General features: G+C 38.0%; 2 protein-coding genes across 3 annotated transcripts in view; one reads left to right on the forward strand and one right to left on the reverse strand.

Moving 5' to 3' along the window:
• The window catches only part of CERS6 (ceramide synthase 6), a 123672-nt gene extending 109241 nt beyond the window's left edge, over positions 1 to 14431 (forward strand). The window contains exons 11-20 of one of the 2 annotated variants that reach the window (XM_090143959.1): positions 291 to 1417; positions 2250 to 2340; positions 6113 to 6447; positions 6606 to 6848; positions 7379 to 7612; positions 7988 to 8860; positions 10418 to 10520; positions 11799 to 12102; positions 13381 to 13602; positions 14321 to 14431. In XM_090143959.1, the coding sequence (XP_090000085.1) occupies positions 291 to 452 (162 nt within the window). In that variant the 3' untranslated portion in view covers positions 453 to 1417; positions 2250 to 2340; positions 6113 to 6447; ... (5 more) ...; positions 13381 to 13602; positions 14321 to 14431. Of the gene's footprint in view, positions 1 to 290; positions 1931 to 2249; positions 2341 to 6112; positions 6448 to 6605; positions 6849 to 7378; positions 7613 to 7987; positions 8861 to 10417; positions 10521 to 11798; positions 12103 to 13380; positions 13603 to 14320 lie in introns of those variants that run through there. The other variant, XM_031599521.2, reaches the window with a different exon arrangement.
• On the reverse strand, positions 11331 to 14327 carry SPC25 (SPC25 component of NDC80 kinetochore complex). Its single transcript, XM_031599527.2, has 6 exons — positions 14174 to 14327; positions 14025 to 14090; positions 13131 to 13277; positions 12893 to 12997; positions 12290 to 12388; positions 11331 to 11589 (listed from the first exon to the last, which is right to left on the reverse strand). The coding sequence occupies exons 1-6, from the start codon at positions 14325 to 14327 to the stop codon at positions 11456 to 11458; spliced, it is 705 nt and encodes a 234-aa protein (XP_031455387.1). The 3' UTR covers positions 11331 to 11455.
• Positions 14432 to 16241: the final 1810 nt, after the last annotated feature.

The raw sequence follows: 16241 nt of genomic DNA on the forward strand, positions 1-16241 counted from the left end.
CTTCCTTTAGTAGGTACCACCCTTTGCCTTGAGCACTGTGCTCTCCCTTCGAGATACTACCTTGAATGCATCAGTGCAAAGTTCTTACCTTGCCTCTGCACACAAAGGATGTATGTACTAGCAGCTGTGTTTGAAGGGAGTTCTAGGCAGGAGGAGAAATGTGCCAGATCTGATACCACTTTCAAACCTCCAGTTGAAAACTGTTTGAATTATCTGATTCCAGCTTGCATCAAAAAGCTCCATTTTTTCCTTAAAATTGTCTATTGCTTGTTTTTTCTCAAATTCTACAGGTAACAAAGGATGACAGAAGTGACATTGAGTCAAGTTCAGATGAGGAAGAAACAGTACCTCGTTCAAAGGCCCTGCACAGCACTATCACCACTAATGGGACTGGTGGTGCCAATGGGACAAACGGGTATCTTACTGGTAGCACATGCTCAGAGGAGCATTAATCTTTGAGTGTCACAAGACATAAACAGAATGAACTGTTTGCTACTGTAAGTAAATTAGAAGTTGTGAATGCGGTTTCTTCATATATCTCAGCATCAAAAAAATTAGGAGTATCAAAGCATTCTGATAGTGCACTGCCATACTCCCTATTTGTGAATGAAGACGACACATCATTCTGTATACGTAGGTAGGCATGCTGTATGTGTATGTAATTGACACAATGGGAGCAGTATTTTCACTTGTACCATATTTGAAATATTATTTATTCTGTACTCTTTCTGGGAACTTCTGGACAAAAGGGAACATCTGTTCTCAAACTTTATCTCTTGGGATTCTCAGTGGTGGAGAGCATCATGCTCTGATCTCTTCTGTCCATCCCTGTTGCTTTTGCTGAGTCTGCTATAAATAATAACTGCTTTATTTGTTACTTACAAAAGATAGAACATAGCTTTGCAGATTCTAGTTCTGCTTCAGATATTTTTCTTACCTTTGTGTTTTAAAGTGCTGGTTTTGAAACTGCCTATCAAATCACACTGGCCATTCCTCCAACATAAAGTTTTAAAAGACTGGATTTATATTTTGAATGCTAATATGGTCAATTAGCAATTAGGGAAAAAAGAACCATTGTGATTGTGGAAATGTTATTTTAGCATAACCTAAAATTCAAAATTGGTGGTTAATTGCATTAGAAGTAGATTTGATTAGTTGTGCAGATGTCCAGAAGCATCAATGTCAGCAGTTAGGATGCACTCATTCTTGCCTTTTATTTTTCCTTGCAATTTTTGACATCTGTTATGACAATCAGCTTTTTACACAGATTCCATGTTGAAAGGTATTTGTTCAAGTGCACCGTTGTGAATCCAGAACTCACTCCTGAAACTATTCTTCCAAGTTCATAAAGATGAGAGCAGAGAATGAAAAAAACAGCAGATGAAGTCATTGCTTCCTTGGACACAGTTTATTCTAGGTATCGTTCTTACCAACATTGCCACTTTTTTAGTAGGCTGAAGAGAGAAAAAGACAGAATGCCACACATTACTAGAAGTAGTTTAAATGCATGAAAACTTCAGCAAAATTCACTTAACATAATTCTTAACATAACACTTTGAAGGTTCAGCACTATTCTATCACTTTTATAAATAAAATTGAGTGTCTGTAAAATAATTTTGCTCTCCTGTTTCATCAAAGATTTGCAAACTGTGTCCTGAAGAAGACAAAATAATACCCCAAATAGGTATTATTTTAACATGATATACTCACTTCTTCCTAGATCAGAGTTTGATATAGGACACTAAGGATCATAAAACTCTTGCAGGACATTTTTCTGTGATTTCTGATAGCAGTGCCAAAAGTAGGCAAGGTTCTTGGGCAACAGACTCTATGCAACCTACTGTTCAACAGTATCGTGTACGTGCACACAGAACCAATGTGCTTATAGACCAAAGACATATATATATAAAAAAAAAAAAAAAAAAAAAAAAAAAAGAAAGAAAAAAATATGGAAGGAAGGAATAAACCAGGAAAAAAAATCTAATAGTATGTCTTCTGTATTGAAAGGGACTGGAATGCTGCTTTCAGCTGAAAATCTAGTCCAGGAAATATTTCTTATTCCTTCTACCTATGCAAAATGGTAAAATACAGATGGTTTCTGGCATCATAAAACATGTTTAAAGATTCTATTGTATACAGAGTCCACTGAAGAAAGTTTAGTTGCCACTTCTCTCTTTTTGGGGGGAAAAAAAAATTGTTCTATTCCACCTATGAGTCTTGAAAACTTCTGAAACTTTTATTACTCATAGGAACCGTTTGCACATTAGCAAATGACGCGCTGAAAGTAAGGACAGAATAGTATGAATGAAAAATCGTACCACCTCTTAGTAGAAAACAAAGGTAAGAAAACAAAATCTTCTAAATCATGGGAGAAAAAATGTCAGTTTTGCTACTTATACAGCATCCTTTATTATTCAGCAGTTTCATAGTTTGTATGTCCCTGAGCATATCTGAGAGAGAAAGGGAGTCTTATTTAAATCTCCCTCTCCTCTAAAAGTTTCTTTGCCTCTAATTTTTTTCATCTGTCTTCTGTGCCTCTGATTTTAATGCAAGTAACACATATGAAGATAGCATGTAATACAGATGAAGATACCATGATTGCAATAGAAACTATCCCATCCACAGTATTTCAATGGCCATTGTTTAAGAATTATTGTTAAGATTATGCTATGGTTTTAAAACAAAATGATCTTGGGATTTGTTGAACAAGCATTATTAGTTCTAAAATCTGATTTGCTAATTGACCCGGTCATTGAGAATAACATCTTAGTATTGTAGAATATCCAGAGTTAGAATAGATCCACAAGGATCTTTTAGTCCAGCTCCTGGCTCCACACAGGACCACCCACAATTCAATCCCTATGTCTAAGAATCTTGACCAAATGTTCCTTGAATTCTGGCCACGTGAGGTTGTGACCACTGCTCCAAGGATATTGTTCCAGTGCCAACCAGCTTCTGATGAATAGGCCTGACCATGCTTCCTTCATGATGTTCATTTCTATCTCTACTGGATTTCCCTTTTGCAAAGATAGTTACAAAACTGGCATTCTGGCAAATATTTTGTTTTATATGGGGGCAGAATGTTGCTCTAAATTGTCAGTGTACACCTACATTACTGTAACGTCTTTGATATCTGGACAGAAAACAGTTCCCATTAACAGTCTCCAAACAAGAGGCAAGTAATGTTGGTCCCTGTCGATCCTCACCAGCTGTTCTGTATAGTATTGAGTCAGACTTACAATCAGTATTACAAATGGAGTTGACTAACTGCCTCTGGCTTAGTGTATCCCCATTGTTAAATAATGTAACTTGGATTGAAACTTGAATTGAAATTGGTTTGAATTCTAAATTAAGTTGTATCTGTTATGCACTAAAGCATGTAAATACCTACTGTGGTTCATCTGACCCCCCAGTAACTTATCTCCTATAAATCAGGCTTTTTGAAGTCCATTCATAGCAGCCTAGAATAAGTATAAATATGTCTAGAAAATAGGCAGAGTAACAGAGTAACAGGGTTATTCATACTCAAAAGGCATGTTCGTGAAAATGGGGTGAGAGCAAAGAAGTTTCAAGTACTTAACTAAACTTTGCTAAACAATTTTTAATGGAGATTAAGAATTTATACAATTTTTTTTCTGTCCTTACTGAGAACGACCAAGTGTTTTAGTGATCATACTTGGCAGCGTGCTTTGATTCATTGCTTTGGCCAATGGATGTCAAAACTTTGGCCTCATCTTCCAGACAATATCGCGCGCTTGTTTCCTTTTCAGTTGAATTTGTTTGCTTCTTTGCTGAAGAGGTTCGTAAGGTGCTTTTGGAGGCTGTTACATATGTAAAGGATAATCACACATATTCCTGAAAATGTATTAAAGTGATTCGCATGGCTCATGGTAAATGCGATATCTTAAAAGGTTCTGTATATTCATACCTTCTGTAGAATATAGAAACGAGGGTTTGTATTCTGTAACCTTTTTGTCTACAACCTTTATGCTCTCTTTCTATAGTACAGTACACAACACAGTGGTTAAGATGTTGAAGTAGAAAAATGAGGAAGTGATGTGTAGAGTTTGTTAGTAATGGTAGAAATTTTTCTTCTCTCCTTAGCCAGTCCAGAGTATATTAAAGTAAGATTCAGGTCTCCCTTTGCTTACTGCTTTTCATATTGTCATGTTTTGTACCAGAAAAAAAGTGTATATGTTGGGTTTTTTTCTTAAGAAAACAAAACAAAAGCAAACACTTAAACATTGCAGAAAACGAAGAAATATCTAATGAAACAACAGTGGTGAACACTGGAGTCATTTGGATCTTGATTGCTGTTAAATAGTGCTAGTTCTATAATACCAAAGTCCCCTGCTGTTTCCTTGTTGCCATTTTGTATTTTTTCTATGTGTTATTTAACTCCAGCAGAACTGAAACAGGTGTCACAGCTTCAGATGTGTTCAGCTCCTGTTTTAGACTGGGACCATTCTCTATGATTGCTGATGCCAAATCTTTTTTCTGAGACCCAAGTACATGCACTAAAGCTTTGCTTATAGTAAAATAATTCTTGTCTTAAGTCTGTGTCTGTTTTGAATGAAAATCACTTCACAGTTCTGAATGGACCATAATAGCAAAAGCTGTTACCCCACAGCAAATGTCAGTGATCAACTTGAGGTGATTTAGACACTGCGTGTTTTACGCAGCCTATTCTACTAAGAAACATAATGCCTGTTATGTTCATCTTTTCATTAGCTCAGCCTTCCGTATTCTCAGATAAATATGGGCTGACGTTGGTTTTCTATAGTTGATGCTTTGGTATTTTTTTTAATCTATTTGCTACAATCCATTTTTCTATGTCTCCTATTTGTCTACTACTTGTGACATTTGTTGTAAGAGAAGCTGTTGAATACTTTTTATCCTTCCTGTAATGTAAAACCTGTTAGGCCTAACTTCAGTGTTCTGCAAACTACAGTTGCCTTTAAACCATAAAGAAAAACCAGTTTGTACTACTTGCTTTGATGGGTTTGATTTGGAGCAGGGAACTAATGGGAACTTCAGGAAGACAACCTTATTCTTTATTTCTTTTCTTTTTGGAAAACCTGTATGGAAGTTTGGAAAAGTGGCATATGTGTGTAGCCTTTAAATTGTAAAGATTTCTGACTGTAGTTGCAATGAAAACACAGTGTTTGAATGTGTCTGTACAGAATTCTGTTTTTAAAATTGTTTTCAATTTGAAAAATAGATGAAAAGGCTATGAAATGATGTTTTGTAGCTGAGAGTGATTATATATGAGCTGGAAAAAAAACAAAACGATTCTTACCTAACCTAAAATGATCTGTGTAATTAAAGACATTTTATAGCTTCTGTTAAACTTCATCTTCTTGTAGACCCAGGATTTAAGTTTCATAGACAAGCTCTCATATTGTATTGTGCATGTTGACTGCCTGTTGCAAGTCAGGGTTAGAGTGAGGCAGATGACACTATTTCAGCTGTGTTTTCATTACGATCCGGTGCTTGAGCAACTCTTTCAGAAATGCAATGATATGTAGGAACTCCACAGTCCCAGACACAGTGATGTTCTAGCTAGCTGAAAGTCCTTTTATGTACAGCAGTTGCGTAGAACTTTGGGAGTTATTTTGTGTTTAACTCAGTTTGGTTTTTTTGTTGTTTCTTTTTATAATATGGAAAATAAATTCCTCATAAAGTCTCTGGAACCAATTAATATTGTGGGTTATTTTAATTTGGAGACACTTTCATAATAAACATAAATATTAGGAATGTACTGTCAGTTGCCTTCTTTTGCATGAAATGCAAACAATTTTTCCTTTTTTTAACTCATAGGTTGTTATCCACACTGCAGATGCCAGCATTTTTAGGACAGACCAAATGCATCTTTGCAGTGCTTGTCACTGTGGTATTGTCTGGTATTTCTTGGTTGAGATGGTTTATATCATTAAGTTAGAAGAGCAAGTTCTCTCTGTGAAAAATAGACATTTTGCTAGTATTTCAAATATAAAATCCTGGAAGTTATCATTTCTGAATGTCCAGCTTTACCCACTTCAGAAGAGCTGTCTTTTTCTCAGTCTAGTTGGACAGAGTTTTATAAAAATGGATATTCTTTTGTATGTTTCAGGTTAGATGGTCAGTTGGTAAAGCAGCAACTCCAGTGCACTGAGTTGGAATTTCTTTCATATGCTCACAGTTGTAAAGTTTACAAGATACCACCATCAGGCAGCCTCTGGTGCAGCATTAGAACACTATGAGGAACTACTTGAATGATGAGATGCATAGAAACATTCATACAACTTCAGAAGAAAAATTAGGCAACGTTTTTGCAAAACAGAAGAACCAGTTATATAGAAATATCCACACATCAGATGGAAGTTTTTCTTCTGGAAGATAATTAAGTCTGGAGATTTACACTGTATTTCAAGAACTAACTACTGCAGTTGTTAATATGTCACCATGGTAATATGTAGAAAAGAAATCTTGCAGATTTAGTATATCATTTAAATTCTTGTTAATTTAAGAGATGTAGTGGAAGATTTAGTTATTCAGGAATTTATCCAGTTATATGTTTAATGTCTTTTTCTTCCTGTTCCATGTGTACCACTCAACTTATGTAGCACAAGTGACAGCAAGTGTGTACAGAAAACGGTTCAGAATAGTGAATTAAAAAAAAAAAAAAAAAAAAAGAAAGAAAAAACAACAAGAATTTCTTGATGTTCTGCCTTCAAGTCTGTAAAAATCTGCAAAAGAAGTTTGGTGGTTCTTAGAAGAATGCAGGAGGTCTGTGCTGCTTTGGAAGAGCTAAAACAGTGACTGCCCACAGATTGCTGTTTGTGAGACAATTTCCTGCAGGACAGGAGGTGAGTGGAAGGAATCCAGATATGTTAAGTGTTGAGTGGTCAAATTTCTTAGTAGTTCATCACACTATGATGGGCAGAACCTGGGAGCATGCATAGAGGGATTTTCTGATCTGCACCATCAGTTCAGGCTTTTCTAGTGCAGATAGAGAGTTGCCGTTTCCCTAACTCATGCTGGTGTTTTTTTGGTGTTCTTTTGTTGTTCTGCATGATGCTATTTGCACCCCTTTATCTTATTTTATACTGCTTACCTTTGTCAGTATGTTGCCTTCTGAAGTGTATTTCACAAAAGAGAATGCCAATTTGTGCTCAGGTTCCTTTAGTCCCTTCTATGCTGTAATCACTCCCCTTTCTTATTTCTTTATTCAGTTTTCCTTCTTTATATATGGATTTTCTGTTTTGTACCTACCAGTACAGTTGAGAAATTTTAGTGGAAGGAAACTTCAACAGGACCAGCTGAGGCAGATAAACTAATATTCTTACATAAATTGATGACCATTGACTGCAAATTTGGTATTCTTGATTTGTTGCAGTGCCACTAGTAGAGCACTTAGTGAAGGTGGTGCCTGCAGTTCCAAACAGACTGTCAGAACCATGGGCTAACTCCTGAGAAGTCTGGAGCCTAAAATGACAGATAATTGCTGCAGAGTTGCAGATGACAGCACTGAGGACTGCGTGTCAGAAGAGATTTACCTCTTTCCTGTAGAAACAGGATTTTATCAGATGGCTTGTCTGTCTATGCACAAAGTATAGGATAATACAGGCTGGTAAGTCATGCTAATGGTGGCTAATGTTACAATAATAGAATCATCAATTTGCTGCATTGTCTTTGCATTAATGGGTCTGTGTCAGGCTTGGAATTAGACACGCAGTCTTGTTAGCTTCATTTGGAAGAGTAAGTATTAGTTACTTGCCTGTTCTTATTTTTAATAGATGACATAATCGCTTATTTAAAAGGTAGTACACCACTCACAAGGTCCCCCCTCTATCATTTCTATGTTCTCCTTGCTTAGCTGAAACGTTGTATGCAGTCTGGTCTCAAATGCCTGGAATCTTTTTGATAATGGCCTTTGGTTTTAAGTAAATGCAACATGCTTCTAAGTCAAAGCAATAGCAACAAATAATTGGTATTTGTTTAACAGGCCTCTTTCTCTGCTGAGACAGTTATTCCAGCTGAAGCTCTGGTGCAGAAGATACAGGGTACTGAAGAACTGGGCCCATGATGCAGTACTCAGTGCAAAAGTGTTTATTGAGCCAAGTCAGCCAAAGCGCATGTTTCCTTACCAAGAAGTGAGTCAATAGCAATTAGCATTGTTCAACGTGCTGTGATCTGAGAAAAGGGAAATTGGATTAACGCTAATTGCATCTTATTTCAATTCATCATTTCAGTGCACAGACACTTTAAAATATACATAAGGCCATAAGAAAAACAGTGTGCACTTACATGATTAAACATTATAACATAGTATCTCCAAAAATTTAGGAATCTAACGCTCAATTCAAATATGAAATATCAAATAGTGTTATGGTGTTGAAACACTAATAGCTGCATTAGAAATCAGCAGCCAGGTAAAGGGGAGAGCCACAGATCCATGCTCCACACTGAAGGAAGGGTGAGCAAAGCACAACTGTTATCCTACTGATTTAGCAGCAGCCAACCAGACAAGAAAATAGCATAACTGAGGACTGGGGCAAGCTCACACTCACTAGGAAGATTGCAAAGAAGAGATGAGATATTGCTGTGAAGAGAAATGGCACTGTTTGTGCCAATGGACAAAAACAGATCTGTGGGAAGCCAAGCTTCATTGCCTCTGGAACAACCTGTTTATAAGCTCAAGATTCTGAAGTGCTCTTTGTGGATAATTTTTAGATTGATTAGAGATAATAAGAACAAGAAGAACGAATTCTCACTGTCTGGCAATCAAAGCTGTTTCCCAGAACGTTTTAGGCATAACATCCTATTTCAGCAGTAAAGCCTAATGTATAATTGGGTTGCAACTCTTTCTTTCAAAAAGGTAAGAGAGTGTTACAATAATTATTTAGTATAGTTTATTCATAAGGATAGAACATATACTGTAATCTGCCTGTGGGACTAAATGACTTACGTATGCATAGGTTTGTTATATCAAGTTCAGCAGGAATTTAAATCACTCACAAATGAGTGCACAGTGATTTTAGAGAATTACAACAGTGGGACTAATTTAGACAATTTCAGGGTATTGAATACATTTGTAAAGTTTACTGAAGCATTAGGGAAGATAGTAATATAAAACAATTGAAACATGATGAAAGCACAGCATAACTTGTGTGTCCTTTATTATCACGAGTGTAGCTAATACTTATTCATTTGCTTTTTATGAAGTCTAGCAAAGTGCAAGAGGGTTTAAGAAAACATCAACAAGCTCAGTTTAACCACCTCCAGTCTTGCCTTGAGTAGATGTATAATAAAACTGTTGTTAGCCAGAATTAAAGTATTTCAATTTCTTTTCAAATCTGACTTCCAGCTAGCTTATCATGACTGTGGTTAAAACACTAACGTTTAATATTCTGTCTCAAATCTGCCCTCAAATTCACAGTGATTCACATTTAATATATTTTAAATCCAATACTTTTTCCTTTTTGTTATGAGGTAAATTTGATGAGGCTCTGAGCATGCATGCTGATGCGCACTAGCAGTTTTCTCTGTTGTCAGTAGTAGTAGCTGGTCAGTGAATTTCAGCTTGAGCCTCAGTAGCTGAGTACAGGTAGATAATTTGAAAGAGAAGGCAATATTCAGGGTTGTGCAAATTATTTAAATTTTAAAAAGCCTGACTTTTGCAAAAACAGAATCTCTCTGGATCAAGATAGCCGTGATCCTACTAAAAGATAGAACACTTCCAGCTGGAGGGAGACTGTAATAGTCTCTGAGCTGCATTTTGCTTCTAAGCTCAAGAGCTTGTCCCATAAGCTCTTTTAAGACATTTCAGTCTGTGCGCTATTCAGTATCCTGGGGTCCCAATAATTACATTTATTGAGTCAATATATATTATTATTCCTAGTTGGCCCTGCTATTATTGGATAAAGATGTGTTGTGCAACTTTGTAACAAACATGAAATTCCAAAATGACACATTACAGTGTGTGAAGATTTTTAAGTGCAATTGCTAAAGGCAGAAAACTTTTAAGCATTTATGACAAATATTCAACTAGCATGTAGGCTGTTTGAGATGTCACAAGTTAGTTCTACTTTGTGTTTTATAATAAGAGAAACAAATATACTGCATATAATTCCTTTCTAGCCTTTACCCACCTTTGGAATGCCTAGCTTTTTTCTAGAGGAAGCAAAATCTGCATCTAATCTGCCTTGGTAAATAAAAACATTCATTATTCAAATGAATTGATATTCCAAAAGGAGTTGCAAAGGTTTAAGTTACACACAATAAACATTTTAAACTGTTTTAAGGGTACACACAAACTGCTTGCTTTAGGGGTACGCACAGAATATTTACAACCAGGCACATCTCTTCTAGCCGATACCGCATTGGAATTTACATGCCTAGGAATTATTTGTTGTTTATTTTATGTTCTGTACAGAGCAATCTTGGCAAAGTAATTTCGTTAGAAACCATAAACCAACTACTCATGCCTGGAATGAACATGAAAAGAAGAAATGATGTCAGATGGAAAGAAAACAGCAGTAAGTCTGACTGCTTGTCTTTGTTAGAGCCTTTTTTGGTGATGTTTTTTCATCCTGTGAAGATGACATGCTTCAGAGTGCACCTAAGCAATATGTAAGCTCCTCGTGGGAAAGTTCTATTTGAAAGCATGGAAATAAGGTGGTTGCATAGTGCCTTTCTGCTTGCACTCAAGAGCTGTTAAATATTTTTTTCCAGTGCAACTAAGAATTGCTTGGCACAGGCAGACGCGGAAGGGTAGGAATATTCCTGTAAATGAATTCAGGCATTCTGAATTAGGGGGGTGACAAAGACAGTGAGAAGTCAGAAGAGACAGGAATTTGTAACATGGAGGATGAGGGATTCTATATGAGAAAGGTGGTAGAAGGAGTACCAGCAATGCACAAGTAATACAGCAGTCACAACTTCTATGAGAGAAGACAAGTAAGAATTACAGAGCTAATGGAATGCCTTTAAAAAAAAATACTGGCTGGTCTACTAACCTAACTCAAAGTATAACTTTCCTATTTTTTGGTAATAGTTATAGCTAGCACAAATGTTTTTTGTTTGCTTTGGACTTCTGTTATGACTGCCCACCTCCCACCCTCTGCTCATTTGGTTTCCACTTTCCTTTTGGGATAACAATCTCAGAAAGCAAACAGAAATAATACATTACTCATCTTTTTTTTTTTTTACTCATCCTTAAATGAAAATTTAGCTGTTTGCTTCGTATCCATATTTGCAAGTCTGGAAACACTTAGTTAAGGAAGCAGTTGATTATAATGTTGTTCCAAAAATGATCTAAAATGTTCTTTTATAACAGTGGACTAAAATACTGTTTTCATTATTTTTCTTTATTTAGAAATTAGAGAATTAGAGTAAGACATGGATAGATACATACTTTCACAGCACAGGAAGGAAAAATAAAAGTGCTTCATAGCTAGAAGCATTTATAATTTTAAGTAGATTGTTTAAAAGATAAAGCAGTGAACGCTTTTCTGATGTTGGCAATAAATGCAGAAAAATTGTTAGTTTCTCTCACTTTCAGCTGGAACTCTGATATACAATCCAGAGGAGGAGTACATGAAGTCACTAAAACAAGAAAGGTTAGAAAATTTAGATAATTTTTATTAAAAGTATATGTGCTTTTTCCAGAATTGTGAATTATATAGATTGCAGACTGTGTTCTGTTTTACCTTCACTTATTATTTTTGAGGAATCTATTAAATTATTTTCTTTCAGTGAAAACAAAAGCTTCCAATGAACACACAATGTATTTATTTATTTATTTTTATTTCCAGACCTCCTGCTTGGTGCTGTGCTCCTGCTTCAATTGTAGCAATTTGCATCCTGCCTCAAAGACTGAAATGCATTCCTAAACATTTTTGTTGCCCTGCAGGTGGGCATATTAAAAACTGATGTAGCCCAGCATGTGATAACCTTTTCACTTCAACAAAGTTTGGACTTAAATTAATGAAAAATGAAGTCTATTCTCTCCATACCCAGAGGCACAGAGAGACTGGAGCATCCATCTGTCCCTGCATCTCTCTCCTGCTTTGCTTGATACAAAGTAAACAGCAACTTCACAAATGAAGCACAGTGCAGGTAAGCAGATAAATTTTCTTTATAAGCAAGGGTAACTTCATTAAGAACATTAGTGCTGCATTTTTTTTTCACTCTTAAGTTAGAAGATAAAGGTTACAAGTAAACTGTACTTATAGCTGTCTCTCCCTTTTTTCAAATATGCACATCAGATTCTGTCCTCATATTTAAGAACTTAAAATTCACATACCTTCATAATCTCCCTGTTCATTTATGGAAAGGGTAAACATATATGGCTTGTCGGGATCTTTGTGGTCAATATGTCTGAATATAAACTGTAACTGCTCATCTAAAGCAAACAAACAACTCGTTAACACCATTAACTTTGGATGGACAGCCTCAGCAATGAATCAAAACATAGTATAAAGATACAGTTAGAATACTTGCAAATTCAGCAAACCTAGTCTTTTTGCAAGATAAATGTGTTTTAATATACCCATCTTTTGTCATTTGAGAGGCTTACTTGGAGTTGGCAGTTACTAAGCATTGCTTCCTTAGCTTTACAAAGATTATCTGAACTGCTATTACATAACAAAAGCAACTGTGACATAGTGACACAGACACAGGCCCAGACTATGCCTGCTAATCAATCAGCGCATACTGTCAGTGATAAGTGGTGTATACAAATGTAATGAAAGAAAGGAAAATGACTCAATATAATGCACTAAAGAAGCCCAAGTAAGCATATTTGAGGCAATTCTTCAGTTGTGCGAGCTGCAACTCCACTGCATAATCCAGCGTTAACCAGATTATATCAGTGCATTTGGAAACCAAACAAACTAACATAACTTACTATGAATTCTGCGTATTTCCAATCCAAGCCGCTCTTCAAACAGCTCTTTAGACTTGCACAGTCGTTCCACTCTCTCCTTAGTAGCTTTGTTTTTTGAAGATATTACTAGAATTTTAAAAATCACAAAAAATATGAAAGTAAAGGTTAGCAAAGCACACCAAAGCTTTAAACAGCAGAAAAGCCCATCAAGAGCTAGCACTGAAAACAATTCCTCCTCTAATTAAGAAACTCTACTTACTTTCCTTTTTCTTCATCAACTCTTCTTTAAGCTCTCGGATACTGTCAGTCAACTCCTTATTTTGCTCTTCTTCGTGGTTTAGGTTAGATTTTATTTCCATCAAATGTTTTTCATTTTCTGATATGTGTTTGTTCTGCTGGAGAATCTCTGACAGGAAACAAAATACGAACATTTACAGCTGATTAAGTAGGACTCCACTATTTAGTAATTACCTATATAATTTGTGATTATTTATTTGAATAAAATCTAGTGAAATGCATGCTAGCTCAGCCAGATATAAAAGTCAGCATGACTAAGAGCATCAAATATTAGCATAAAGTAAAAGTTGTTCAGAAAAAAGTTGTTCAGAGAAGCAAGCTCCTCTGATGCTTCAGTGACATGGAAGAGGTTTCTGGTGCCAGAACTGGTTACATCTTCAAAACATGAGGATGATGGATCTTCACAGATCAACTACTCAACAGAAGCCCCTAAGGTAAGGAAACACTCACTGATATTACGTTGCACCTATTTTTTCCTGAGATTCTGAAATTCAGTTACAGTATTTTGAGCTATTAATCCTAGACCAGCGACTGTATTTTATTAGGAGGCACAAGTAGCCTCACAGTATTCAAATTTACTTTCTTGTTTTAAGTGTAATCACCTGTTCGTCCTTCAGTAATGAAAACACTGTACAGAAAACTTTTAATCAGCCTTTATCTTTTCTGAATGAGCAATTAAGTTCTGCAGCAAATAGCTCCTGACTTGCAATTTACATCTTGTGTCTGAATGCAATTGGCTTTGATTCTATCTTCATTGTGACTTTGCAAGTTACCTTTTAAAACCTGAAGTATGTCATCCGGCTGTATTCAGTTAATTTCAGAAAAGTGAGACAGTAAGTAAAACACCATACTGTACCATTTCTGTACTCCTGAATTTTATCAATCATCAGGTCCCCTTCTTTCAGCTTCTTGGCCCATCTCTCTGTAAGAAGAGACTGCAGTTACCTGACGAACTCTGACGGTAATGTGGAGAACACGGGACACCATGAACACACGTGTTCTTACCTGAAAGCACCTTTATGGACTCCTTGCACGAGTCTCTCAGTGCTAAAGTCTGATTGATCTGTTCCGCGCCATAAACGCTTTTTAATTCAGTCCAAAATTCTTTCATTTCCCGCTCAACGACGGTTATTTCATCTTCCGTCTTTACAGCAGACATGATGCTTCAACGCATAAGCAAACACTGTGCCGAGACGCAAGCCAACCACAGCAACTGTACCCAACGTTAACGGGAGAGCTTCAGGCTCGGTTTGATCCCGCGCGAGTTGCCAATAACCTTTTCCTTTACGTCGCCTCCGTCTCCAGCCCGTGACGGCGGTAGCTAGGTAAGTTTCCTTTGCCGCCGCAGCGGCGGGATACAACCGGCAGAGTTCCCGCGGTACTGCTGCTGCCGCCGCGCTCCTGCGGCTCGAGCCCGGTCGCACCCGCAGCTTTCAAACCTGGGGCGCCTTCCCGCCTCTCTAACGGCTGCGTGTTCACCGCGCGCCGCCCCGCAACAAGCGCGCCGCTGATTGGCCCGGCCGTCCTTCCTGCTGGAGGCTGGAGCCGCGGGGCGCGCTGGGAGTCTCCGTGAGGGCCGGGCCGTGAGGCGGGGGCGGTCCCGGTGCTCTTCGCCTATCATTGACGAGAGCCTGGCGAGGCGGGGGCTGCCGAAGTAGCGGCTGGTATACGTTGCTGCGGGTTCGAGCCGGAGGCTCGCGGTGCCAAACCGTGTGGGGCTTGCCCCTTGCAGTGCTTACGCACGCCCGCTTTGCGGGGCAGTGGCGAGTACAGTCAGTGTCCAGCAGTGGGGCAGGATGGCGCCTTTATGCGCCACCGAAGCCAGAACTTGTTCCAGTACCAAGTTAGAGAGTTCCGAGAACGTGCTTGGGCAGACTGCTGGTGTTTGGTGGTACTCCCAAATCACTTTTTAATTCTCCAAACCTAGGTTATCCCGTAGGTGGGAGCTACTCATCTGTTATCTAAAGAGAGACAGACCGAGAACCGCTCAGTCCTTTTTGGTAGCAGCAGAAACAGAGACCCTACTGCTGCCTGTGCTCAGTCACGCTTCTGTCACCGGCCTTTGGCACCACCAGTGCCCACCGACACCACAGCCCATCTTTTCAGCACCACTGCTCCCTCTGGGCTCTGGCCGAGCACTGCTTGTGACCCAGGTACCAGCCTTCTGTTTGTCATGGGACTTTCTTAGTGATCAGCTTGTTGCCGTGGCTAATGACTTCCTGTCTTTAACTTAATTTAGTGCTGTTCATATGATCTCAAAATAATGTAAATATTACTGCTTTGAGGATTGCTATCTGAAGCCGTTAATTACTCCTCCCTCCCTGAAGCACTAAGCACAATCTCAGCTGAAGGCACTGTTGGTTGTGTTATTCTTGGACAAAGTTACTGCTGGTGGATAGTACTTGTAAACCCCATTGTGTTTCTGTCTCAGTTGACTTGGACACCTGTTCTCCAGTTTCCTAGCACTAGCAGTCCTAAAACTAACATTAGACTTGTGTTCCCTATCTTCTTGAGGCTTGTATGCACTAAGATTGGGCTGGTTATTATGAGTACCAAGCCATGTACTGATTTAGGCACAGCGTATGGCTTTTTAAAGTAGGACCATTGCTGTTCTTTAGGACGAGGTTGCATGTGGCCTTTGGCAGCCTTATCTAGTGCCTCATGCCTCATTTACTGGTTGGCAACCCTGCCCACGGCAGGGGGCTGGAACTAGATAATCTTTAAGGTCTCTTCCAAACCAAGCCTTCTGTGATTCTGTTATTTTCCCAACCCAACCTTAGACCTAACTGAGTGAACACTGCCAGTGTAATGTTTAAATGTTGCCCCTGACACAACTGCCTTTCTTCTTTGGGCTCGTAACTGTCTGAATATGCTATTTTCCTAAATCTAGTTGTTAAGCAAATACAAATTCAACTCATCTAAACAAACCTTAACCTCTAATGTCTTTTAACAGTCTCATTCCATCAAAAACTAACCCAACCTAGCTCTGGACCAGGAATTTGTTTTGAGATGTGTTATTTTCTAAATGTCTGACATATTCAAGCCATGCAGTAATGCATGGAATTAAGTTTTG

Source organism: Phasianus colchicus, chromosome 7 (genome assembly GCF_987193195.1).
Source record: "Phasianus colchicus chromosome 7, bPhaCol1.hap1.1, whole genome shotgun sequence".
Classification (NCBI taxonomy): Eukaryota; Metazoa; Chordata; class Aves; order Galliformes; family Phasianidae; genus Phasianus; species Phasianus colchicus.